The sequence below is a fragment of the Penicillium robsamsonii genome, assembly GCF_028829455.1.
Source record: "Penicillium robsamsonii strain IBT 29466 chromosome Unknown utg000007l_segment0_segment0, whole genome shotgun sequence".
In the NCBI taxonomy this organism is placed as follows: Eukaryota; Fungi; Ascomycota; class Eurotiomycetes; order Eurotiales; family Aspergillaceae; genus Penicillium; species Penicillium robsamsonii.
Window position 1 is genome coordinate 642,046 of NW_026643225.1, and position 24,348 is coordinate 666,393.

Here is a 24,348-nt window from a genome sequence, read left to right on the forward strand (position 1 = left end):
TGCCCCTCTCTATGGCCCCCGAGGCCGACACATATGGGGTTCTCCAGAAAAAATGACAAAAACCCCGGGTTTTGTGAATGAAGTGCGGGACATCCAGTTCCTACAACTGTTCCAGCGACCCCATTCTTAGATCCAGTATCTCGCCTTCACAACAGCGTCAATTACGTTGTTGGGAAATGACCCTCGGGCGAATAATCTAAACCCCCCTTTGGTCCTTGCTCCCAAACCTCCCCTCCCTCACAATGGACGTGGAAACCGAAGCAACCCTCAAACCAATTGACCAAAGCACGCAAGATGCCAACGACCTCGCTGAACTCGGCCACGCGCAAATCCTGGCCCGCAGGTTCAACATCTGGAGCATGCTAGCTTTAGCATTCTGCGTGCTAGGAACATGGTCAACCTTCGCACAGGATCTTGCCGACGGTCTGGTCAACGGCGGCCCTGTCTCCATCCTGTGGGGACTGGCTCTTGTTACATTTTGCAACACCTGTGTAGCGCTCTCACTGGGCGAGATCTGCAGCAGCATGCCCACCGCCCTTGGACAGGCATATTGGGTCTACCGTCTCTGGGACTCACCCTTCGGACGGTTCCTATCGTACATGTGTGCTTGGATCAATGTTTTTGGGTGGTGGACACTGGCCGCCTCGCAGGTGGCATTTATGACCAATTTCCTTCTCGGTATGAAGCTCATGTTCAGTCCAGCCTGGACTGGTGCGTCGAAGGGGTGGCTTGAGTTTGTGGTTTATATTGCATGTGTCTTTGCCCTCACACTGATCAATGTGATGGGCTGTCGGAAGGAGAAATTTCTGCCATGGCTGAACAATTTTGTCGGAGTCTGGTTCTTTGGACTATTCTTTGTTTTTTGTCTTGCCCTGCTGATTTCAGTGGGAACGAAAGAAGGTCTCTCCTACCAGCCTGCCTCTTTCGCGTTTGGAAAATGGATCAACCAAACCGGCTGGCCCGATGGCGTTGTCTGGTTTATTGGTCTAGTCCAGGCGGCATATGGACTGACTGCCTTTGACGCCGTTATTCACTTGGTAGAAGAGATCCCTGCACCTCGCAAGAACGCCCCGAAGGTGATTTATCTCTCCGTGATCTCCGGAGCGGTAAGCGGTTTTATCTTGATGATGGTCTGCCTCTTCTGTATTCAAAAGGTGAATACAGTGGTGGACTCACCTAGCGGCCTACCGTTCATGGAACTCGTCCAAGAAACCGTGGGTCAGAGTGGCGGTGCAGTGCTCATTGCCTTGTTTATCACAAACGGCCTCGGTCAGGGAATTAGCATTGTGACCACGGCATCCCGCCTCACCTGGGGCTTTGCCCGTGACGGTGGACTTCCATTTAGCGCCTACCTATCGGAAGTCAGTCCTTACTGGAAATCCCCCGTCAGGGCACTCTGGTTCCAGGGGGCAATTATAGCACTGGTTGGTGTCTTGTTCCTGTTTGCAGAGACAGTGTTAAACGCGATCCTCAGCGTCAGCACCATCGCCTTGACCATCTCGTACGGGCTTCCCATCATGACTCTACTACTAATGGGCCGTGACAAACTCCCACATGGTGGCCAGTTCAATCTTGGGAGACTAGGTGCACCGGTAAACTGGGTCTCCCTTGTGTATTGCTGTGTGACGACCGTCTTCTTTTTCTTCCCTAGCGCCCCCAACCCTTCGGGGGGTGATATGAATTATGCTATTGGTGTGTTTGGTGTCATGCTTGTTATCGCTGTGTCGTTCTGGTTCGTCCAGGGCAGTCGCACCTATCTCAACACTGAGGAGTCGATTACTCAGGTCATTCAAGCCCATATGGTTGCCAATGATCCGCTTCCTGGGCCAAAAAAGGAAGATCGATGAGAGGTTGTATTGCATGATGCTGATCAAAACTTCCATCCAACATTGCTCCAGGCGATGCTGCCGACTCCCGGTCCTGCAATCTTCAGACATGATCCATTTAATGACATTGAGGGGCATGAAAGAATCTGTTCAAACAGTACGGCTGTTGTTGCGGTTTACGAGGGCATTTTGAAGACCCTGGCGCAGGTGGACCTTGACATTCAGACATTGGAAGAGATGGTTGTGGATCATGGACATACTGTGGAATTCTGGGGCGAGGGCGATGCTGCATAAGGGAAGGACGCTGGATCGCAGCAGTCATTTTGGCTGTGGGATACCGAATAGTGTGTGGGCTGTCGTGCGCCTTGCCCTCCTCTCCTTTCACATTTGATAGGCAAATATTCGTTTCCCCTGGCTAGCACTAGATGCCAAACATGAATCTGCAAACCTAGTAATACCTTGTTTCCCTCTCTACAACAAAAGTTTCGATGTGCTGCTTCAGATGTCACTATGTAGTTTCTATATCAACGGTAGTAAAAACGTTATTTAGTAGGAAATACCAAATCTGATTTTAGTAATATAAGAGCAGAAAGCAAGGCTAAGAGCAAGAAACAAGGTAAGTATTTTCCTTGGTGAGCATCGCCATATGTTAAGTGTTCAATTTTGCTATGTACAATATAATAAGTCCTTTCTGTAGATTTCAAGTCCTTCAAGTCCCGCCCTCAAAGCTTAGACTTCATGTTTACATGAATAGCTTTAATATTCGAGTAGGCCGCAAGGCCAGCCTCCCCAAGCTCACGACCAATACCGGATTGCTTCACGCCACCGAATGGAATACGCCAATCGCTATCATTGCTAGAGTTGATCCAGACCATACCAGCCTCAATCTTCTTGGCCACGCGATGCGCCCGAGTCAGGTTCGTCGTGAACAGCGCACTTCCAAGACCATAAGTCGAGTCATTGGCCATCTCAATAGCATCCTTCTCTTCGCTGAATCGGGCAATCACCACGAAAGGACCAAAGACCTCTTCTTGGTAGATACGCATCTTGGGCGTAACATCGGTGAAAATAGTAGGCTCAACAAAGAAACCCTTGCCATCACCAACACCAGTGAAAGGCTTGCCACCCGCAACCAGAGTAGCCTTCTCAGACTTACCGACATCAATGTAAGACATGATGCGGTCATACTGAGCCTGCGTCACCTGCGGGCCTTGGAACGTCGACTGCTCGAACGGATCTCCGACCTTAGAGACATTCTTAACCTGAGCCTTAAATGCCTCCAAGAAGCGGTCGTAGATCTCATCCTGTACCAGAATGCGGGATGTGGCTGTGCAGATCTGGCCCTGGTTGTACATGATACCGATATGGGCCCACTCAACGGCTTGCTCGAGATCCGCATCATTAAACACAATCAGTGGGCTCTTACCACCCGTCTCTAGGGTGATATTCTTCAAATTCACGCTGGCCATCTTCATAATTTGCTTAGCTGTCGCGGTGCTTCCTGTAAAGGCGATCTTGTCCACATCCGTGTGCGACGCGAGCGCGGCTCCAGCGACGGCGCCGTGTCCATTCACGATGTTCACGACACCGGGAGGGAAGCCTGCTTCCACGATGAGATTGGCAAGGAAGAGGATTGAGAGAGGGGTTTGCTCCGCTGGCTTGAGAACGACTGTGTTTCCGCAGGCGAGGGCTGGGCCGAGCTTCCAGGCGGCCATGGCGAGGGGGAAATTCCATCTTTAGTATCACGGTTAGCAATTGCCTTCAAAATGTTTGATGATAGGTCTATGGAACTTACGGGATAATTTGGCCACAGACACCAACGGGCTCCCGTACGGTATAGGCGAACTTATCCGGGGTTGTATCGATGACCTGGCCAAAGACCTTGTCGGCGTATCCGCCATAGTAACGGATTGTCTCGGCGGTCTCGGTAAGGTCGTCATTGAAGGAAACGGAATATGGCTTTCCATTGTCGATCGTTTCGATGGTGGCGAGCGTGGCGCGGTTGTCCTCGATAAGCTGGGCTAGACGGTTCATCAACTTGCCGCGATCAAGGCCAGGTAGGTCGCGCCAACAGGGGTTATTCAGAGCAGAGCGGGCTGCCCTGACGGCCTTGTCGACATCTTGGGCGGAAGCTGCGTGGATTGATGTGATCTCCTTTGCGGTTCTATTCGACCACCAGTTAGCTATGTCCTTCAGACATGGAGGCTTTGCTTTCATTTTCTCACGTACGTGGGATTGACGCTGGCAATTTTCTCGCCAGTCGAACCCTTGACCCATTGGTTGTTGATGAACAAGCCGGTGGGCTGGGTCCAAGTGTGGCCGTTAGGGGCTGTGAGCTGAACAGACAAGTCGGCCATGATTGTATGTGCTTCGTGTTGTAAGTGACTTCTGGTAAGAAAGGATAGTGAAGCTAGATGAGATGGATTTGTAACTACTTCTCAAACCCAAGCTCAGTTATGGAAATTGCGATAAGTGCTTCGGATGGACATGCCATTTCAGGCACCTTATCGGATACATTGGGCACCCCACACGAAAGAGATCCTCCGGATTTTTGAATTAAAACGGGGGTTGATATGGATCAACGCGGATAGACGTGGATTAACTTGGGACGGGCGTTGATGGGCCGAGCTAACCCAAAATAGGAAAGTCCATGCACAGGCTACCTTTTGGGTTGATATGATATCGTCGATGAATTGCTCTTCTGTTTGCATATGTAATCTAAATATCTAGCAGTTTTGTTACACATTAAAGGTGAAAGGTCTATGATAACTCACCGTGGACTGCCCAGAAGGCCAAGCTTACATAACCTCCATGCGACGGAACCTTCCAGGGTTCCAAGGGTTGAAAAATAAGCTTGATTTAACGCCTTGGCAACCCCCTGCCCAGCCGCATCTCCCCTAATTAGTCTATCAGATCAGATATTGTCGAATTGGGGTCTTGCCTAGCGTCGACGCACGGTCTTTCCTATAAGACTTGCCTTATTAGGCTAACACCTAGCTGTGGCCAACACATCTTTCCGAGCGATTGCAATGCGATTGGCTGGAAGACTTTGATGGCAAACGCTTTACGCAAAAGATATTATGGCATAGAATGAAAGTCTCAGACAAATTCCGTGCAAAAAGACATCTTCTCCAAACTTTAACCGAAACTGAGCAACGGCGAGAGAACCCACTCTCGGGAGCATTCGCTTTGTCTGAGACTCTTATATTGTAGAGATCCCGACTACCCGACTGGGAAGGTACATGCGGGGGAATTTGATCAGATATTCAAGGTCCATTAGCTATATAATGTCTATCGCTGCTTTGGAATGGTACAGCTCTACAACTCTCTCTTTCCTTTTGATACCCCTTGCCCATCTTCATCATGGCGTCCGCCCCTGATACCGAGTCAATTCCCGGCTACACAATCTTCCGTGAGGGGGATTATGAGAGTGTTGCCGCCGCTGCCATGCTCCCTCAAACCACTCCGCACCCGTTAGGTATGACATGCCTCTACATGAACTCCGAGAGTGCTGCTAACTTCGAGCCCTAGACCAACTTTCTATTAAGGAAATTCCCGAGGCAGCAAAGATCATCCGGGATTATGCCAACCCCAAGTCTATCAAGTTCAACTGCCTCACACTCCGTGAACCCCGCAAAGCAGAATACCGGGCATTCCGTGCTGGTGCCGTCCCAGCTCCTGCGCGTCGTGCTTTCGCCATTGTCATTGTGGGCGAAACCAACAAATTTGCAGAGGTGGTGGCCAACCTCGCCACTGGCAAAGTTGAGGAATGGAAGGATGTTCACGACGTTATGCCTACCCTCACGCTGGAGGACCTCGACGTAATGGAGCGTGTTGCCCGCAAGGACGCCCGCGTCATCCATGCCTGCAAGGATATCGGTATCACCGACATGAGCAAGGTGTTCTTTGACGCATGGGCTATCGGTGTCGATGAGCGCTGGGGATTCGATCACCGCCTCCAGCAGGGTCTGGCTTACTACCGCAGCTCCGAGTTCGATAATCAATACGCCCACCCTCTGGATTTCAGTGTTGTTGCCGACACCGAGACGGAAGAGGTTCTCAGCGTTGACATTCGCTACGTGAACGGCGAGCGAACCGCTGTACCTCTCAAGGAACACAACTACCTCCCTAAATTCATTGGCGACAAGTACAAACACGATCGCCTCAAGCCCATCGACATCACCCAGCCTGAGGGTGTCTCTTTCAAGGTCCGTGGTAACGAGTTGACCTGGGCCAACTTCAAGATGCACATTGGTTTCAACTACCGCGAGGGTATTGTTATTTCCGACGTGCGCACCCACGACATGTACGAGGACCGCGAGCGCACTCTCTTCAACCGTATCTCCGTCGTTGAGATGGTTGTTCCCTATGGCTGCCCCGAGAAGCCCCACCACAAGAAGCACGCTTTCGATGTTGGAGAGTACGGCACTGGCCTGATGACCAATTCCCTGAAGTTGGGTTGTGATTGCAAGGGTGCCATCCACTACATGGATGGTGTCATGTCTACTTCCAAGGGTGAGGCCGCCGTAGTCAAGAACGCTATCTGCATTCACGAGGAAGACAACGGCCTTCTCTACAAGCACACCGACTTCCGTGACGGCACAGTGATCTCAGCCCGCGATCGCAAGCTCATCGTCTCCCAAATTATCACCGCCGCGAACTACGAATACGGCTTCTACCACACCTTCACACTAGACGGCACCTACAAGCTGGAGGTCAAACTTACTGGCATGCTGAATACCTACTGCATGCACCCAACCGAAACCGCCGCTCCCTTCGGCACAGAAGTCGCCCCCTCCATCAACGCCCATAACCACCAGCACTTGTTCTCCCTCCGTATCGACCCAGAGATCGACGGTCAAAACAACACCGTCGTCCAAAACGATGCCGTCTCCGCCGAAGCCGCCGTAGGCTCCCCAGAGAACCCCTACGGCAACGGCTTCTACAGCAAGAAGACCCCCCTCCGCACATCCCTGGAGGGCGCCGCAGACTACTGCTACGAGACCAACCGATCATGGGACATCATCAACCCGAACCGCATGAACACCATCGCCAAGAAGCCCGTCGCCTACAAGATCCTCAACAACAACTGCCCCCCTATGCTCGCCAAGCCCGGCAGCGTCGTCTGGAAGCGCGCTGCTTTCGCCCGCAAGCCCCTCTGGGTTACTCCTTACAAGGACTACGAGCTCTTCCCTGCTGGTGACTATGTCTGCCAGTCCGACGGCTCTGAGGGACACCCTTACAACCCGACCATTGCCGACTGGGCGAAGCGCAATGAGAACATCGAGAACACCGACATCGTCTGCTACTTGCAGTTTGGTCTGACGCATTTCCCGCGTACTGAGGATTTCCCTGTCATGCCTGCTGAGCCGGTTAGCATCATGCTGCGCGCGTCAAACTTCTTTGAGAAGAACCCTGGTCTCTGGGTTCCGCCTTCGGCTATTTGTGTTGATACCCAGTCCAAGAATGCGTTCCCCTCTTCTTGTTGTGCCCCTAGTAAATCACGCATGTGAGGGATGATAGAGCGATGGCATGATTCATGGTATGGTGTTTGGAAATGGGTGGTATTTGAATTTATTTTGCTGTACATAGTAGATCGTACATATTCCTGTCATGTTTGTTTCTATAAAATTTTGATCAAACTTATCACTTAGCTCTGTGTTGCATTGGATCCTAAATCTCCCCTTGGAATTCTGTATTGATTTGTGTCGCCTCTGTGTGTTCTTCCAGGTTCTCTCTTTCATTGATGTAAGAACTCGTTGACAGCATAAGGCTGGCATTTTTGTTTGCAGGCGCCTATCTATATCATAATCTTTGTCTTCCTCTTCCTCTTTCCTCCTTCGCCCTTCATTTTCCTACCTCTCTCCTAGCCACTATACATCAAAGGCTCCCATAAGTATTTTCACTAACACAACAAAGCTTGTGCATGTATTAAATTATGCATTCTGTGTCGCAATGAGGGGTACCCAATACATACATAGGGAGCGACACCAATATATAAAGGCGCCAACAACAGTTTCGAGAGCGATTTTCTTCGTGCGACTGAGATTCTGAGTACGAAGCAACCAAAAGCTTTCTAGCCCTTTTACTACCTATGAAATTGCTGTTTATAAAGATAATTATCTGTTCATCTTGAGTACATTACGTACTAATCTGTCACAGATACGTATGCTGCTGGAATGCAAGTTGCCTATTGCAAGTGGTGGAAATAGCTACTTTCCAGGTAATTAAATGGCCAGAAATTTCTTGGTCAATAGGGAGGATGGGGAGGATGATATAGACGAGATTTCTCAATACTGACAACAATTATTGGTCAAATTTAAGACACTCCACAAATAATCTCAGGCTAATAACACACGTACTAATATTGCGAGAGGCCTATAGAGCAAACGTCCACGTGTGGCATCTAACCTCCACTTCATCTATGTATATGTATATGTACTCATGAAATCTATCAAACAAGAAACCTGAATAACAACCTCCACATCAAGCTGAAATAACATTCTTCAACTCCTGGCCAGCAAGAAGTCGTCTCAGGTTATACGCAATAAGGGCCTCGGCCTCACGTGGACGTCCACCAGCAGCATGAGGCGAGAGAATAAGATTAGGCGCGGCATAAAGCTTGGACTCCTTCGGCAGCGGCTCAGCAGAGAAAACATCCAGCGCCGCTCCACCAATGCTACCCTTCTCAAGCGCCTCAAGCAGCGCATCCTCATCAACAGAAGTGCCTCGGCCAACATTAACAACCCAAGCGTGCTTTGGCAGCAACGCCAAGCGCTCAGCACTAAGCGCGCCATTGGTACTCGCCGATCCAGGCAGAATCATAACGAGTGCATCGGTCCTGGGGAGAATCTCTTGCAAGCGATCCTCCGCAACAACCTCATACCCATGACGCACGCCTGTACTCCGTGCAACACCGGTAACATTAGCCCCGAGCACAGTTAGCACAGGTGCAAGGCACTTGGCAATATTTCCGAATCCCCAGATAGTCACATTAGCACCCTTGAGGGTACGGAAAGTGCCAGGGGCACGATCAGGCTGAGCGCCGCCGAGATGGCCGGGCCACTCGCCGCGGGACTGGTAATCGCGCATTTCATAGAAGCGGCGAGCAGCGTTGAGGAGCATACCGAGGGTGTGTTCAGCGACTGTTTCATCGTGCAAGCCGGAACCGGTTGTGATAGCGATGCGGGAAGCGTCAAAGCCCGCACCGAGGACATCATTTGGACCGGCTGCTAACGACTGGATCCAGCGGAGGTTCTTCATGCGGGAAGCTGCGTCACGGAGGTTCGAGGCTTTGTTGTTCCATGTTACTAGGAAGTCGGCGTCGATTAGGGATTCGGGAATTGGTTGTGTGACATCGTAGGGATGCAATTCGACAGAGAAGCCTTCCAGGGACTTAGTGTCGATGTGGAGAGAGGTAGGGTAGAGGAGTTTCATTTTGGGGGTTTGGAGATGCTTTGCTATAGTATTGAGGCGTTGGTTGGGCGACATCAAGAGGGGATGGTCAAGCTTCTTATGCCGAGGGGAGTGACAAATCTGTTGCAACGCGGGGGTCCCGCGGTCTCGGCGGAGCTCCGCCGAGACCGGGGTAACTACTCCCGGAGGAAGGTACAGATGCCGACGACCAATGTCATGTGACTTGGTAAGACCGGTCAGGTGAACTTTGGACCGAGAAAATAGATTAGATGGATGAAAATTAGTAACGGTGTAATTCTGTCTAGCTCTGAGAAGGGTATTATATGATAAATTCATTGTAGAATTGAGTACAAGTGTAAAATGTGTTGGAAGTGTACGTGTAGTTTATCAAGAAGTGAAGGACCAAGCACACTATTAAAGGGAAATGGACATTGTACGCTAGCCGTATATAATAAGCACGTGATATCGCAAGGCATTCTCATAGAAAGTAAATTTGTGTATTCTCTACACTAGACCTACGAGATATGTACTCTTCTTTAGGTACTAAATATACCCAAGCACACCATCTCACATGGCAAATAAAGACAATTAGCACAATGGGTATCAGGCGATTCAGCCACAGCCTGAAAAGGCAAACAAGCTACACAGCGAAGAATATACACCGAACAAGAATATATACAGGGGAATCATAATCCACAACACTAGTTTTCAACCTACGAAACACCATCTTTCTCAATAGGAATCTCGGAACCACTCTCGATGGTACCGGTGCCCGTCAAAAAGAAGTCAAGCTCACTAGGCCCGCCCTGCGAGTTCTCATTTTCAGCGAGCTGTTCCAGCAAGCTCAGGAAAGGGTCCTTTTCAGATGTGCCCTCGCTGCCGGTTGTGGTGTGGGTGCCGCTAGTTTGGGACTGGGCACCTGGGGTCGGGGCCGACTGCGCCATTCCGTTTATGTTTGCGTGGACAGTGTCGAAGGGGAAGGTGGCGTATTGTGGGTTTGGGGGCGGTGTTGGTGCTATGTTCAGGCTGCCGTCGGTGAGAAAGGCTGGTGGGGAAAGGCCGAAGGCTGAAGGGGAGAAGCCTGGGATGGAGAGGTGGGTGTTTTCTGATATGCTGGGACCGGATAGGTCTGTCCCAGTTGGAAGGGAGAAGATGGAGGGTAGGGATGATGATTGCTGGTGTTGATGGCTTGGCATCGCGTGGAATTGGAGGGTGGGCGAGAGGGAGGCCGGGTTGGAGGATTTTTGGGTCTGAGAATGGGAATGGAGACGGTCGGTATCTGAGCCCTGGGTGGATGTTAATGGCGTCGAGGGCCCAGGCCGTGTAGCTGAGAAGTAAGACGAGGGATTTTGGTACGAGGGTGCGGCGAGGGGCCGTTGGTAGTAGTGGTCTTGACGGTCGATGAAGTTTGCATTACTGTCCTCATAGTTAGTGATCATATAATGTGCTTACGAAAAAAATGAAAATCAGCAGGTGACTTACCTTAGAGCCAGATCATCCCCCGCATCTATGAGCCGAACATGTGACCCATCCAATGTCAGACCGGGATATCGGTCGAGGAAGTCTTCGAGGTGGAAGACTGGCGAGAAACGCATTGGGCTACTGGCAAGATTGCGGACCAACTCGGAGTGACACGTATAGATCGTCTGGAGCAGCTCTCGTTGATGCTGCGCGCCAGTCCAAATATTGCGCAACCAAGCAAGCTGGTGCATCTCCCGAGTCAGGAATTCAGCACTGGAAGAGAAAACTTCACCTTCGTGGCCCTTGTAGTGCACACCGTGAACGTGCACAGTCCCCGCTGTGCACACACAGTAGCCGACGAAAGCAGGCCACTCAATCAGCGGAGAATTACGACCCAGTTCAACTAGCTCTGCAATGGCATTGGAGTGCGAGAAGCACAAGTTCGTGGCCTCAATTTGCCAGGACTGGTGCTGCCCCGTACCTCGGAGCTCCACCAGGTCAATGGGTAGGAACGGGCGGTAAATCAAACAGTGCACCAGATGGTAGATCAACTTGCTTAGCAAAAGCGTTGTGCTCTCGGGGTGGCCGAACAATGCATCGATAGATGCAAAGACGTCCTGCGTACCGGCCGCCCAAATATCTAATTCTTGTCGGATCTTAGATAGATTAGAAAGCGCATGCCATGGGAAATGGGAGTCGCCTTTGACTCCACCAGCCGCCAGATACTTATTAGTGACACCAAGAATGCGCGTGATATCAATCAGTAAAGAGGCAGCACTTGGTGATTTGCGCCTGGCGTCGGCGGAATATTGAATGTTCGGGCCGACGTGGAAGAGCTCTCCCTCCATGTTCAGACCAGCTGCATGTGGTGACCAAGAGGGTAGGCGCAGAACAACCGAATGATCAGTAATCAGACATGGTCGTCGGGATCCACAGTTAATGAATCTATCCATCAGGTAAACAGACCAGAATAGCCGGCGCCTCATTTCTCGCTCGGCAGGCGCGACACTAAGCTTGGAGGGGGCCTCGCGGTACAAATCCAGAGCGACGATCATGGCCACGCAATTTGCTGATCATCGTTAGTGGAATTCATTCAAGAAGGATCAAGTCCAAGCGTACAGAATGTCATGTAAGCTTTCTTTCCCAAACCATAGGCGTAGAAAGCTTGCGAAAGTAACAATAGAGTCTGCAATCCTTCTACGGTAGGATTGTCGACTTCAATCATGCGTCGTGCCTGTAGCGCCGCATCGAGCCCGGTACGTAGTGCCTGTTCCACTTGACCAGGCGAGGTTGTGTATCTGTGATTCGTCAGTCAAACAGGTAAAGCATGTGACAAGACTTGGAAGTTTGGCGGTTTTACCTCACTGTCATTGCCGAAATAGCCATGGCCAAACACGGAGGCAATTGGTTCAGTTGATGGCGCTGTCGTGTGGTCGCCTCGTCTAGTATATAAAATGGCTTACCGTGTAACCGCTCAAAGTAAATATCGAGGATCGCATCTGATAAAGGTCCATTTTTCGGCGAAGGCTGTTGGAGAAGACTTGTTGCGTGGCCGGTCGGCCTAGGAAAGGGATCCACATGGTGTGAGAGAGAAGATGACAGAGCAGATCCATCACTCGAAGAGTAAAGACTAAACGAAGCATCGATGGTGTTGCGACGGGTGGGAAAGCTCGGGGGATCGTCTGGGGTATCAGGGGAAGTGGGCGAAATGGGGTTCTTTTCGTCGTGGAGTCGTTTCTCCAACCCATCGACCCGCTTGAGAAGAGCTTCCAGTACATCGGTCTTGGGGCCCCGTTTTTTAGGGACGGCATCTTCAAACATAAGATCAACGGGGGAATCATGTGATGTGAAGGGGATATAGTTGACTTACCATAAAGACATGGGCACTGGAAGACCTTACATGCCTCGCAACTCGGTCGCAAGCGATTACATTTGATCTATAACGAGTTAGAGACAGCCAATCGCAAGCAGAAAAACCGGACAGACCTTGCGCTTGCGACAAGATTTGCAGTTCATAGTTTCGCGCGGCTCGACCGTCGCACGGCGGGGCGTGAGACGGTCGATGCTAACCTGAGGACGAGACATGGCACATCTACATGGAAGAGAGGGATAAGAAGAAGAAAGAAAATGGCCTGGGCCAGGATGGACAAAAAATCCAGGGCATTGCCGTGGCGTTTAGGGAAAAAACCCTATACCACAACCAGGTTGCGGAGAGAAGAATGCGGAGAAGTGATGTCCCGCCGGAATTCCCTAGTTTGGGGCTGACATCGGGAGATTTGATTTCGAGTTATGTGCATTAATTATACCATTTAGGCTATTAACCGTATATATATATCATCGTATTCTTATTCTTATCTGAGTTTACTCTAGTTCTAACTTCCTATTTCACTTCTAGAACTCAAACCCCTTTAATCTGAATATCGCATGGCGGGAGTAATTTCCTTTTACGGAATACCCTTAGGGTTCCGACGCCAGTGTCCGAACTGTGATCGAGGTACCCCATAATTGCAGTAATGGCACATTGCACTGTAATTGCAGTAGCTTGATGTATCTAGCCAATGAATAGCTACCTTCTAGCCATCACCCCATCATGGGGTTCTCTCAGCTACCGCTTAGGCCCCTATTAAGTCTCCTCAATTTATCCGAAGTGTCTCCTGCAGAACCATGTATGTAAACGTATGTGCCTATATTACTTTACTGGTCCATGCTAAACTGCACATGGGATCATCCATTATAGCTGCTGTTTTTGATACGGAACATCCACCCTGGTCTTCTTTTTCAAACTTTCTAAATGGTTTGTGCTTTTGTTAAGTTCCCTCATCACCTCGCTCGATTCGATGCCAAGTCTACTAAGACCGTTGGTGTACTTGGCACATTAATATGAACTTTGAGCTTACTCCAGGGAAAAAGCAAAATAACCTCACCCAGGCAAAATTTGCCTCTGCACAACCTCCACCATATCCCTCGCCCTCGCCCCACCTGTCTTTAACCCCTAACAGATGAGTAATCGGCCAACCTTCAACCCTCGATCCGCGTGATGTCAATCTCCATCCCAACATTCTTCAAAAGGGCAATGTACTTCCGTGGCGCATTGGGTGATTTTCCAAGACTTCGGCAATACCGAGGCGTTGCCATGCCTGCTAGCTCCGGTCGGCGCCGTTTTCACCCCCTGATGGAGCTCCTCCAGGCCTGGCCTCTGGTTCTGACTCAGGTTTTGGTTATGGGTGGATCCCCATCATCCCCAGTTCCACTTCCACCTCCCCCGTGTTTGACATTTGATCCCGAACTCGAACCAGTCTCATCTTGAAACCCCATTACGCCTTCCTCTCCAAGCTGGGCTAAATCGCCGAGCTGTTGTCGTACGAACAGCTTTAAGACCTTACCGGGCAGTGTTTGGCGTGTAGGTATTGTTGGTTCTTCTGTAGGACTTGTTGTGGGGAATGCGCCCGGGACACTGATTGGTTTGGTGTATTCCAAAGCAGAGTCATCCTTTGCTTTGCTTTGCTTTGCTTTGCGGGTTTTGGCGCGCGATATGGCCACGGAGGACTCCCATGGAAGGACGTGGCTGTGAGGTGATGATTTCATCGGCTACTTTAGCTTCCTTTGCTATCGCGAATTAGAGGAATGTTTCATTGTCCAGTGCCCGGGGGATGTGGCTGTATTGGAGGGTCGGGTGATTACCCGAGGGGAGGGAAGTGATGGCGCCTAGTGGGTGTTGTTTGATGAAGGTGTAGAGGGTTGGGAGGTCTCGGAGTGCATGATCGGGACGCAGATGCATTTTTGTTTCTGTCAATTTTTTTTAAAAAAAATATGAATAGATATAGAGAGGTGAAGAAAAACAAGGCCTGGGGGAAATACATCTCGGGAAAGGTATCTAGCCCTGAAGGTATATATATCGCCCATTAGCAGCTATTGACGTGGATTCTATGAACTTATGATTTATAACATCAAAATTCCGTGGCAGAGCCAAGAGCAGCAACTATTACCAGCAACTTATATCCACAGGGACATTAAAACACTATTCCTTAGACTTGAACTAGTCACAACACTAAACATCCATGGATCTCACATGACACAGATAGCCCTACAAAAACATACTTCCAACACTGAGCAAAATCCCGATCCAACATCAACATCTATTGCACCAACAACAGACAGTAAATAAACCACAATTTACGTATGTATGCAGTGTACTATATAACTAGAACAAAGGCCTCCCCGACGCCATGCGAACAAAGTCAAACGGAACATTCTGCCCAACAAGCAACCTGAGCGTCTCAACAGTAGTCCAGGCACTAACATCCTCAACCCCATACGCCGTCCACCCTGCACTAGTAGCAACAGCCAAAGGATCCCCCTTCCTTGGCCCACTCGTAAGATCAAGATAAACCTTTCCACGAGTCGAACGCGGCGAGGAACGACCATTAATCCCATAATGTCTCAACAGAGGCTGCACGAGGAGCGATTTCTCCGGCGGCAGCGCAGAGACAATAACAAAGGGCTGCTCAACCCGCTGGACAGATTGAATGGATGTGAACGGCTCGAGGCCCGCAGCGAGCGGGCCACTCGCTTTAAACCCGACTGTGTAGATTGTCCCAATGGCCAGACTGCGTAGTGCGAAAATCGCCGCGGAAGCGTCTGCTTCCGAGCCGGCGAGGATGATCGCTGCGCGGCTGCTGTATGCGGATGGGACGTACTCGCGCGTCAGCGTTGCGCGGATGCCCTTCCAGGCGGCATTTTCGCCGATGAATCGGGAGGTTCCGGGTACGGCTTCGCCTGGTGTCATGGCGATTGTGTCGACTAACCCGATTGCGCGGGCTGCGTCGCTGACTGCGGGGATGAAACCAGTTGTGCTTGGGACTGGTGGGTTGACATAGGCGCCGCCAAAGTGTGGTTGTAGAAGAACGGATTCCATGGAGCCTTTGGGGCCGCGGTCGACTGAGGTGAAATTATGCGGGAGACCGAGTTCGTTTAGGCATTTCTCCATGAACATTGAGTGTGGGGTTGAGCGAAATGAGCCGATGGCGTAGAGGTCGCGTCTGGGGAGTTGGCCCATTATGTGTAGGGCTTCGTTGATCTCCGCTGCGGTTAGTTGACCTGGAGCTGCGATCATCGGAAGGAGAGGGTGGGTGATTGGAGAGAAGACGGTGTTGAGGGCTCGCGATAGCTGGCCCATTTGGCCCATGTTGACTGCTGACAGGAGTGGGCCCGGGCCGCGGTTTTTAATGGTAGATCGGAAGTATTCTAACTCGTAGTTCTCTTGGATTGTGTTGACCATGGCGATCATCTTCACGATGTCGGCGTATTTGGCGCTTTCCGTGAATATGCGCTGCGCCTCTTCGGACGTCCACTTCCAGGTTCCAGAGAAGTCATGGAATGCAGATAAAATCATACTATGGCCCTTTTTCCCAAACAGCTGACGCCGAATCTTCTCTGGCAGCCATAGTTCCACATCGATATACTCGACTCCCCACTGTATCGCGCGCCGCAGGTACTTATAAAAGAGCGCAGGGTCATCTAGCGGGAACTTGCCGTTCTCCCTCGTACAACGAACAGTAAAGATAATCGGCAACTCAGTATGCTGCCGCAGCAACATCAACTGTTGACCAACATACTTCAAACTCGGAACAGGTGGAATGATTGAACCCTCCGGTGCAGGCTCAACCAGCAAATCCACACGGATCTCAACAGCATCAGATCCCACAGACAGGATATCCAAATTTGGCAACGCAGCACGCACATCGGGGAAAGTAGTCGAGATGAAATTTGTCCTGGTCTTCGTGCGCAAATCATCATGAGGCCTCGTCTGACCAAGAATCAAAGACAAAAACCGTGACAAATCTCGGCGCAGGAACGGACTCCGCGAATATAAGAACTCATAGTCACATCTCTCGGTGAGCGAGTCTTCCGGCGCAGACCCGTCTTCCACACAGTACGTGTTTACTAGAACCAGAGATGATCGCTCACATCCCTGCAAGCTCCGCTCTAAATCACGCGCTAGGATTCCCGCTACCACTGCATCGTTGGCCCGCGCAAGGATCCCAAGCGACGCCTCTGTTGTCCATGGCTTGCCTAGAACTTCCGCTACCAGTTGTACGATATGATCTTGGTTCTGGCCGTAGATGATCACGACAGTCCCCGCGGCAGTATTGGCGGCCGGTGTGGCGATGTCCGTGGCAGTCTGATCTTTCGGGACGGCAGCTGGCGGAGCGGAATGGGGGAATGTTGTAGCATTGGAAGGGACGGCGATATTTGAGTTTGCGCTGGGCGGATCCTGGGCCTTGAGGGCGGCAGAGACGGGGGAATCATCGAGCAGCGGCTTTGCCATGTGCTGCGGAAAGGCTGTCGGAATCATAGCATAGCAGTCCCAAGTGTTTTCATACTTGGTGTTGGCTCGGATTGTATATGCAGGTCGAAGTATGGGTCGAGACGGGTAAAAATGGTGAGTCGGGGAGGGGGGGAATGAGGGAGCGCAAGGACCACGAAGGCTTTTTTCTAATTCGCCTCTCGATCTCACAGCCAGGACCCGGGTAGTGTAACAGTAAGTGGTATCAAAGCAATTAGGAAAAGGAAGCGGGCCGAACAAGGCTAGCTCCAGGGTATGGGGTAATTGAGGAATAAATGGACGCCAAGTAAATCCTAGACGGGTAGAGTTCAATAACCCAGAGGATAATAGAAAGCATTTGAGACGACATTGGATCGATGGAAGAACTTCTCGCGTAGGTTCCACCCAATGCGCGCGAGGCTGGAATCCCACGCAGACCACGGACGCGGGGAAAAGTGGCAGCGGAGTTGGGTTTATCCGCCAATCAGTGCTCAGTATTGGGTTTATCCGCCAACCAGATGTATCGCATATAATTTATACTATAAATGTGATTAGAGCTCTATTCAGCAGAATAGGGAGATCATGTTAGGGATATGCTTATGAATCCTGCCACTTGCTCTATTCAAGGGTCCATTCAGCCTATATCAAACCATCAAGCTAGTCGGAGCTGTAGCTTTATGATTACCTGACAGGGGCTCTACATCTGGGCAGCATGATCCGATACGAGGGAAAACCACCAATCTAAGCCATAGTCTCAGCCTCGGCCAGAATGATCGGCCACTGGAACGGGTGGTATATAGCCTGTTGTATCCCGAGAAAGGCAGGTAACGAATCAGACACCAGGATTGGTGGAAGAGTGAGTACACGGATACCTAGACCAGGGGCAAACGCCGAGAATGATATGCTCCCATATTCGCAATCTACACAATTAAATAACCATCTATGTATTGTTCTTTCTGTCCTCGATGCGCGGAAAGCAACCATAATTAAGTGATAGCGTTAAATTGGATCTGAAAAGAGAAACACACTCGAAGGATAGTCGTGAGCCATGTAGTATAGACATGCATGATCATTTGACGCCGGAAGGGCGAGAGATCTGAAAAAAAGAAAAGCAGAATCGATACTAGATCCGCCCAGCATTGTATTTCAAGCAACCAATTAAGACATAAAGAGAGAAAAATACCAGCCAAATCAAGAGGGGGGTATTGGGTAGTAACAGGCAGTGAGGGAAGGAAAGGGAGAAACGCAGGCCGAGAGATAAGAGGAAAAAAGGGTAGAAACAAGTAGAGAGGTATTGGTCCAGAGAACAAACAGCTATGTATGTATCAATATCAGGCACACAAATAATCACCACGTCGCTTTGCAAACCAAGATGGGCGCTTTTAGGGGGGTTTGTTCACGGTTCCGTGCATCAAGCCGGAGTCAACACTATGTACGAGGACGGCAACGCAACCAAAGATCGGTGCGTAGACTGTCTAACATCTTTCGAGACGTCATGTGTCTACCACGACAGAGCATGGTAGGTCAGGGTAGGGAAATAAGTTCAAGCAGGAGAGAGGGCAAAGGTGTGTAACCACACATGCAGCGTTCCACTTGCGGGATATTAGCGGGAAGCGAGAAGTTGAGCCGAGCCAGCGGCCTGTCATTCTCAGGTTGGATCGACACACATGCCCAAACGACGACACGCAGCAGGCAATAGCAATTTCATTTGCTCATCTTCAGAAAACGCATGGAATGGGCAGCGCCATCGATTGGGAAAATCGAGAACGGAGCCGGAGTCGGAAGGAGTTAAAGGTTTCAGGTTCAAGAAAAGAAACACAAGCAAGTGTTTCGAGAGGGTGGACATGACAAACATGACAAATGGCACGCGCACACAGGACCCACCCGCACAAGGGCAGGACAGATAACGACGGAATGACGGGCCACTCGCGTGTGGAATCGCACCAATTAACTCGGCGGAGAGATGGCGAGCCCGTTCATCATTTTGGGAAGCGGCTTTCTACGGGCAGTATTTGCCGTCTTGGAAACGCGTGGTGTACCGTGGATCATGCGGGGTTCTGTCATCAGGGTCGTATCTAGGTTTGCCGGTGCTACGGGGAGGTTGTCAGTGAGCGGATTAGATTGGGTGTTGGAGCCTTCGGCATACCTCTTGTGGGAACTCTGCCGTAGTCTGTTGACATATTCTGCTGGCTGCGGCTGGTTGGGGTGAAGAAGGTAGCGTTGGCTGTACGCCACAGATGGTTCGAGGTGTCTGAGAGGAAGTCTGTTGTCGACCGGCTGGAGAAAATGGATGTGCGGCCACGGTTGCGCTTTGAAAGGACGATCTCGTCGAACAGGGTCATGCGTGGGTCCTTGGACTTCGGGTTTGTTCGCTCACGGTCACTGATGAACTCGTTGAAACCTAGTATTGGGTCAGTATTCCTTCCGCGGTACGATATGAGAGTTCGCCGGCTTACCTTGTGTTTGTTGGAGAATTGTGACATACTCGGCGTGCTCGCTTGGAAGGCTCTTCATGAATGCATCCATGTTGAAATCGTAATACATGCCGGATTTCTTCTTATCGCCACTGGCTGGCACAAGGAACTTCTTGTACGTGTAGAATAAGCTCGCAAAACATCTGACAAACGCCGCGCGAATTTGATCCGGATGGAAGGCTGCATCACACGGAAGACAGACCATGGAGGCGCAGCGGTTGTGGACTGTCAGTCTGCATGCAGAGCATTTGTACATGTTTTCCTCTGCCATTTCATCACAGATGGCACAGGTCAACTTGTCATCCCAAACTTGGACTTGGAAATAGTGACCTTCGGCCCAGCAAGTACCTTCGTTATTGCCGGCAGGCTGGTTCGAGGATTGAGGCATGATTGTGGACGCAGCGATGGTAGACTGCGCATACACAGATGGCGCATATGTGGATCCCGCACCGTAATCGGTGTTGAGAGTTGTCACTGAGAGATTCGAAGCATGACCAAGGAACGGAGCACTTGGGCGTCGGCTCATTCCAAACGAGGAGCTTCGGCGTGAAGCGGCATCGAAATGACCGGAACGCTTCTCGCGCAATGAAGCCTGCAACGCCATACCGGAATCATTACGTGACGAGGGGGCAGGCGGAGGAGGGAAGAAGCCAGAGGTAGGCGAACTCTCTCTCGGGGATGGCGGAGAGGCACCAGCTCTCATGGTGGAGCTGGTCCCTGGGCGCTCAGATCCGCGAGATGAGTACCCACGAGAGGGACCGGCCTCATTTCGGGCGTGCAGGAAGACGTTGAAGATCGGAGGTGTATAGGAGCCTGGCATCACGGCTGTTGCACCGAATGCACTGGAGTTGAGACCGACATATTTCGCCAGATTAGTTGCCGGGGCTTTGGATGTGAAAGTGGCCTTGCTCTCTGACATGAAAGAGTCCCATGGGTACGTCTCGATTGCATATGCAGGAGGCCCGGTGGGGACGTGGAATCGATTGTGCTGAGGGGCAGCTAATTGCAACAAAGAGAGGAGCTTCCTACGCTGATGACGTGGAAGAGAGGTCGGCTGAATGGTACTTTCGATCATATTGTTGTCCAAATCAACCAAGACAAAGTCATCCGTGGGCAGCTCCACCTTCTCGTATCGACGTTCGATACCCACGATGTATGGGCAAGGGGCCTCAAGAGCCTGAATTAAGCGCGCGGGGAGGACAGGAATGAGAACGCCTGTCCACTCCAGAGGGAACAAAAGATCGACCAACGATCTGGTCGCGAGATAGAGCATGGAGGTGTGGGAAGACAAGAAAATGATACGGGATTCAGTAAGAGCGTACTGTGTTTGATTAGCATTGTCTTTTATCAATTGAACTGGCAATCCAAGCCTACCTCGAAGAGAATGATGATATTGGGGACCGACAAAGTTCGGAACAAGGCATAGAGGTCAGTCTAGAAATCAGTTAGCAAAAAAGTTTCAGAAGAGAATTCAATCAAGATTGCGGTGCGACATACATTCCTAGAACCAGGGATCTCATTGGGCGCCTCTTTGCGTGCAAACAACCGCAGCTCACGAATTGCAAGCTCGACCTGAGTCTTCGAAGATATCGGGCAGAACGCTTCTGTACAGAGATTCATGACATATCGCTCCAGCGGCTGCCATACACCCATGCGCGGCGAGGGCGGGGGCACGTGCTGTAGACTGCCCTCCGTCATGGGCACCACGACAGCCTTGAGCCATTCCTTCCAGAAGCTTGTCATCGTGCTCTCTCGGCCCAAGATACCATATGCACGGGGAATCCAGAACCCAGTATCACCATCGGTCAGACCCTCGATCTTGGAGGCTGCGCCATGCCGGACCGGACGAAGGAGATCAGTCATTAACCCAATCTTCTCCTCCACGGCGCTAATCTCATCTTCGAGCCGTTCGCGGGATTCAGATCCTGACGGCACAGTCGGCAGCTGGGCTAGGAGCCGGGACAATTTGGCCCGCTCCGATGCCAATCGTTCGCCCAAGCTTGCAGCCAGCTCACGCTCTTCGTCGGTCATGTTGTCCTTTCGCCATTCCTCACAGCGCTTCTCGAGCTCCTCCGCGGCATTTGGGTTGAGGGGTATCCAGATAATCACACAGATGGCGTGCAACCTGGAGCCGTTGTCCGTTGTCATGGCGAATCCGTGCCAGGTAGAGCGCGGTCGCTGATCGGAGGAGACGATGTTGACATCATTCGGAAAGGCGAACATAGGAACGTAGTCGGGGAAATTGCCGCGCTGCTTCATCTCGTCCGGCATGCCGCGTGTGGGGTATCGGTCGAGGAGCACGGGCTCGAATCGTCGTTTCAACGGATGCATTGTGGGGGAAATTTCGAGAGGTTGCGGAACAGGGATTACGGAATTGTAGTTGCTAAGTCGCCGAGAAGTGCGCACCGAAGCTGAGGAGAATCCATTGTTAGCTGATGCATCTACAAAAAAGGTCCTGGCCACGATCCCGTTCCTGAATGAATAGGGAATAGAATTGGAAGAGAGGTCTCACCTTGACGAGCAATCGACGGCTGTCGCTTCATACTATTCATATCCCGAAAGGCCATGTGGCGGCGCACGCTCCCAATACCCGACCTCAGCAAGTTACCGCTGGGCGCGGGCGAATCGTCGGAGACGATCTTCTGCGTGCGGACCCTGGATCGCGGGCGGGTATTAGGGGTAATGGCGCCAGCGCTCAAGCTCAAGTCGGTTAGAAAGGACTCGCGCTCGTTGGCAAACTTGAAGAGCGCGGAGTCGAAATCGAAGTCCTCGGAGAACAGAGCTGAGGCACGTAGGGGCGACGAGGCACCCTTGACGGTCATGCTGCTCCGGTTACTGTTAGTGCCAGCACCGTTTGTACCCTCTGAGCTCTTGGAGAGCGTCGATAGTCGCTGGGTAGAGCCCCTGTGACTGGCACCAACGAATAGTGTTGAGTTTGGCCGGGAGACCCCATCCGGGTTGTGTTCCTCCTCCGCATCGGCGTCCTCCTGAATGGTATCTGCGAGTGCAGGACCTGGAGATGCGGCGCCATTGGCACGGTAATCTTCTCCCAACCTCTGGAAAGTGTCCAGGATCTCTGTACCATCCACGCCGGCTATCCAGAAGTAGTCGGCGAGAGGAGCGCCCTCGGAGTTGCTTGGCGATGGCATTGTGGGGAGAGTCACGGCGGACTGTAGGTCAATACCTTGATTGTCACCACATGGATATATCCAGGAAAGGGAATGGGGGAATTGAGCGCATGTGGGAGGGGGGAAGCTGATAAAAATGGGGGAGAACGGGAGGGAGGGGCAGTTCAAACGAAGATCAATTTTGGGGGGTTTGAAGGTCCGACGTTGTATTGAAAAAGGAGTTAGATTGTTTTCATTTGTGTATTCTAGGGTATTATTTCTACACCTTTCCTGTATCCTTTTTTTTTTTTTGTTTTACATTATTTTAGTTTATTTTTCTCTAACACGGGTGGTTGCGTGGTTAAGGACATTTTGAATGTGCGTCTCTTTCCATATAAAAAGTCGTTCAACACAGACAGAGCCTGGGCCATTCACAGCCATGCACAAGAATTTTTGACCTGCAGGCACGGTGTGGCTGGACTCTAAAGGGGAGTCCAGACTTCCGGGGTATATCCATAATGTCTATATCAACGGCCTCAATGTACTTATGTATTCCAGTGGCAATAGCAATATCTCCAGGGGTTTGCCTGTGATCCATGGTTGGAACTGCGGAAAATTCAAGCGGGTCCTTTAAACGAGGTTCGTCTATATAACTCCGTTACTATACACACTATATAGTTACAGGGGTTTTAGTTATTGTCTGTACACGGTCTTTCCTAAGGGTCTTAGGGGTCTTAGGGGTCTTTGAGGAGTTTAGCTTGATACGCCACAATGTCATTATTTTATCAGCACTTTCAGGGGGTGAGACTATGAACTACCGAGGTCTTGGGAGTTTATACGGACGGAGTACTTTGCCGTTTAATCTGATAGCTCTTTTTTAGATTGCGGCTCAACGGCTTTTTGTTTCTTTTTATTTTCCCATAACCTTTTTCACTTCCTAAATTTGCTGTGTGCGAAATACACTTGTATGTACTTCATTGAATTTCGAGTCAAGTGGAGTGGCTTGCTGGGGAGACGATCGATACTATAGTTGGACAATGTGGAGTACAGAGGTGAAAGCATCGCCTAAATGTATATTTCCACATTGATTTTATAATAAAAAATTTTTAATCAGGTAGGCAAATTCCATAGTTCGTCCTGTCAAATCCGCTAATATCTTTAATGACTCCCCATCTAGGTATTCATAAACAAATCGAATACTTTGTAGACCTCCAATATACTCCGTACGAACTATACAGATGTACACTAGTGCAAATATCAAACGCCCCGAACGGCTGGTACCCGCGTTACGTGGACACAGGGGCATTTCTCTGCACTGACTGATAGCCCTTTTCGACCGGTCGCATCCCAGGACATTTATAGACTTTTATAATATAGGCAAGGTTATTCGAACCATCTCCCCGATGTACATTAGTACTTGCATACTCCGTACACTACGACAGTATATCAGAAGAGGCGGTGGAGCAAATCAGCTCTATCTTCGCAAAAAGAAAAATCCAATTATAGAAGAACGTACTAAAATAGAAAGACGTCCGTGTGAGACATTATATTGTAGATAATGATCTTTCACTCCATACAGAGTAGATAGGGCATCAACCAGAGTCTAGACTCCTTCTATAACTCCATAACATTGCCTAAGCCCTAAGAGACTTTACATGTATACCCAAAATAAAATTTCGATATATGACATCCCGTAAAATACGTGGCCTTGGGCCGAGGACGAATTCCTGTGGTTTTAT

General features: G+C 50.5%; 8 protein-coding genes across 8 annotated transcripts; 2 read left to right on the forward strand and 6 right to left on the reverse strand.

The window, feature by feature from the left end:
* Positions 1-242: 242 nt before the first annotated feature.
* N7447_010530 (uncharacterized protein) lies at positions 243-1,847 on the forward strand (the record flags this gene model as incomplete). Its single annotated transcript, XM_057234792.1, has 1 exon — positions 243-1,847. The coding sequence occupies one exon, from the start codon at positions 243-245 to the stop codon at positions 1,845-1,847; it is 1,605 nt and encodes a 534-aa protein (XP_057081012.1).
* Positions 1,848-2,548: 701 nt separating this feature from the next.
* On the reverse strand, positions 2,549-4,183 carry N7447_010531 (Aldehyde dehydrogenase N-terminal; the record flags this gene model as incomplete). The annotated part of the gene is made up of 3 exons (XM_057234793.1): positions 2,549-3,560; positions 3,622-3,990; positions 4,056-4,183. 3 exons carry the CDS (start codon positions 4,181-4,183, stop codon positions 2,549-2,551), a joined length of 1,509 nt encoding a protein of 502 aa, XP_057081013.1.
* Positions 4,184-5,189: 1,006 nt separating this feature from the next.
* Positions 5,190-7,339, forward strand: N7447_010532 (peroxisomal copper amine oxidase; the record flags this gene model as incomplete). Its single annotated transcript, XM_057234794.1, has 2 exons — positions 5,190-5,304; positions 5,358-7,339. 2 exons carry the CDS (start codon positions 5,190-5,192, stop codon positions 7,337-7,339), a joined length of 2,097 nt encoding a protein of 698 aa, XP_057081014.1.
* Positions 7,340-8,312: 973 nt separating this feature from the next.
* On the reverse strand, positions 8,313-9,263 carry N7447_010533 (phosphoglycerate dehydrogenase; the record flags this gene model as incomplete). Its single annotated transcript, XM_057234795.1, has 1 exon — positions 8,313-9,263. The coding sequence occupies one exon, from the start codon at positions 9,261-9,263 to the stop codon at positions 8,313-8,315; it is 951 nt and encodes a 316-aa protein (XP_057081015.1).
* Positions 9,264-9,955: 692 nt separating this feature from the next.
* N7447_010534 (transcription factor domain-containing protein) lies at positions 9,956-12,788 on the reverse strand (the record flags this gene model as incomplete). Its single annotated transcript, XM_057234796.1, has 6 exons — positions 9,956-10,658; positions 10,725-11,772; positions 11,823-12,001; positions 12,064-12,514; positions 12,574-12,640; positions 12,690-12,788. 6 exons carry the CDS (start codon positions 12,786-12,788, stop codon positions 9,956-9,958), a joined length of 2,547 nt encoding a protein of 848 aa, XP_057081016.1.
* Positions 12,789-13,910: 1,122 nt separating this feature from the next.
* Positions 13,911-14,288, reverse strand: N7447_010535 (uncharacterized protein; the record flags this gene model as incomplete). Its single annotated transcript, XM_057234797.1, has 1 exon — positions 13,911-14,288. The coding sequence occupies one exon, from the start codon at positions 14,286-14,288 to the stop codon at positions 13,911-13,913; it is 378 nt and encodes a 125-aa protein (XP_057081017.1).
* A 616-nt stretch (positions 14,289-14,904) lies between these two features.
* Positions 14,905-17,031, reverse strand: N7447_010536 (type I 3-dehydroquinate dehydratase; the record flags this gene model as incomplete). Its single annotated transcript, XM_057234798.1, has 1 exon — positions 14,905-17,031. The coding sequence occupies one exon, from the start codon at positions 17,029-17,031 to the stop codon at positions 14,905-14,907; it is 2,127 nt and encodes a 708-aa protein (XP_057081018.1).
* Positions 17,032-18,975: 1,944 nt separating this feature from the next.
* N7447_010537 (dDENN domain protein) lies at positions 18,976-22,651 on the reverse strand (the record flags this gene model as incomplete). Its single annotated transcript, XM_057234799.1, has 6 exons — positions 18,976-19,118; positions 19,175-19,429; positions 19,485-20,823; positions 20,877-20,936; positions 21,000-21,913; positions 22,015-22,651. The coding sequence occupies 6 exons, from the start codon at positions 22,649-22,651 to the stop codon at positions 18,976-18,978; spliced, it is 3,348 nt and encodes a 1,115-aa protein (XP_057081019.1).
* Between the last annotated feature and the right edge of the window lie 1,697 nt (positions 22,652-24,348).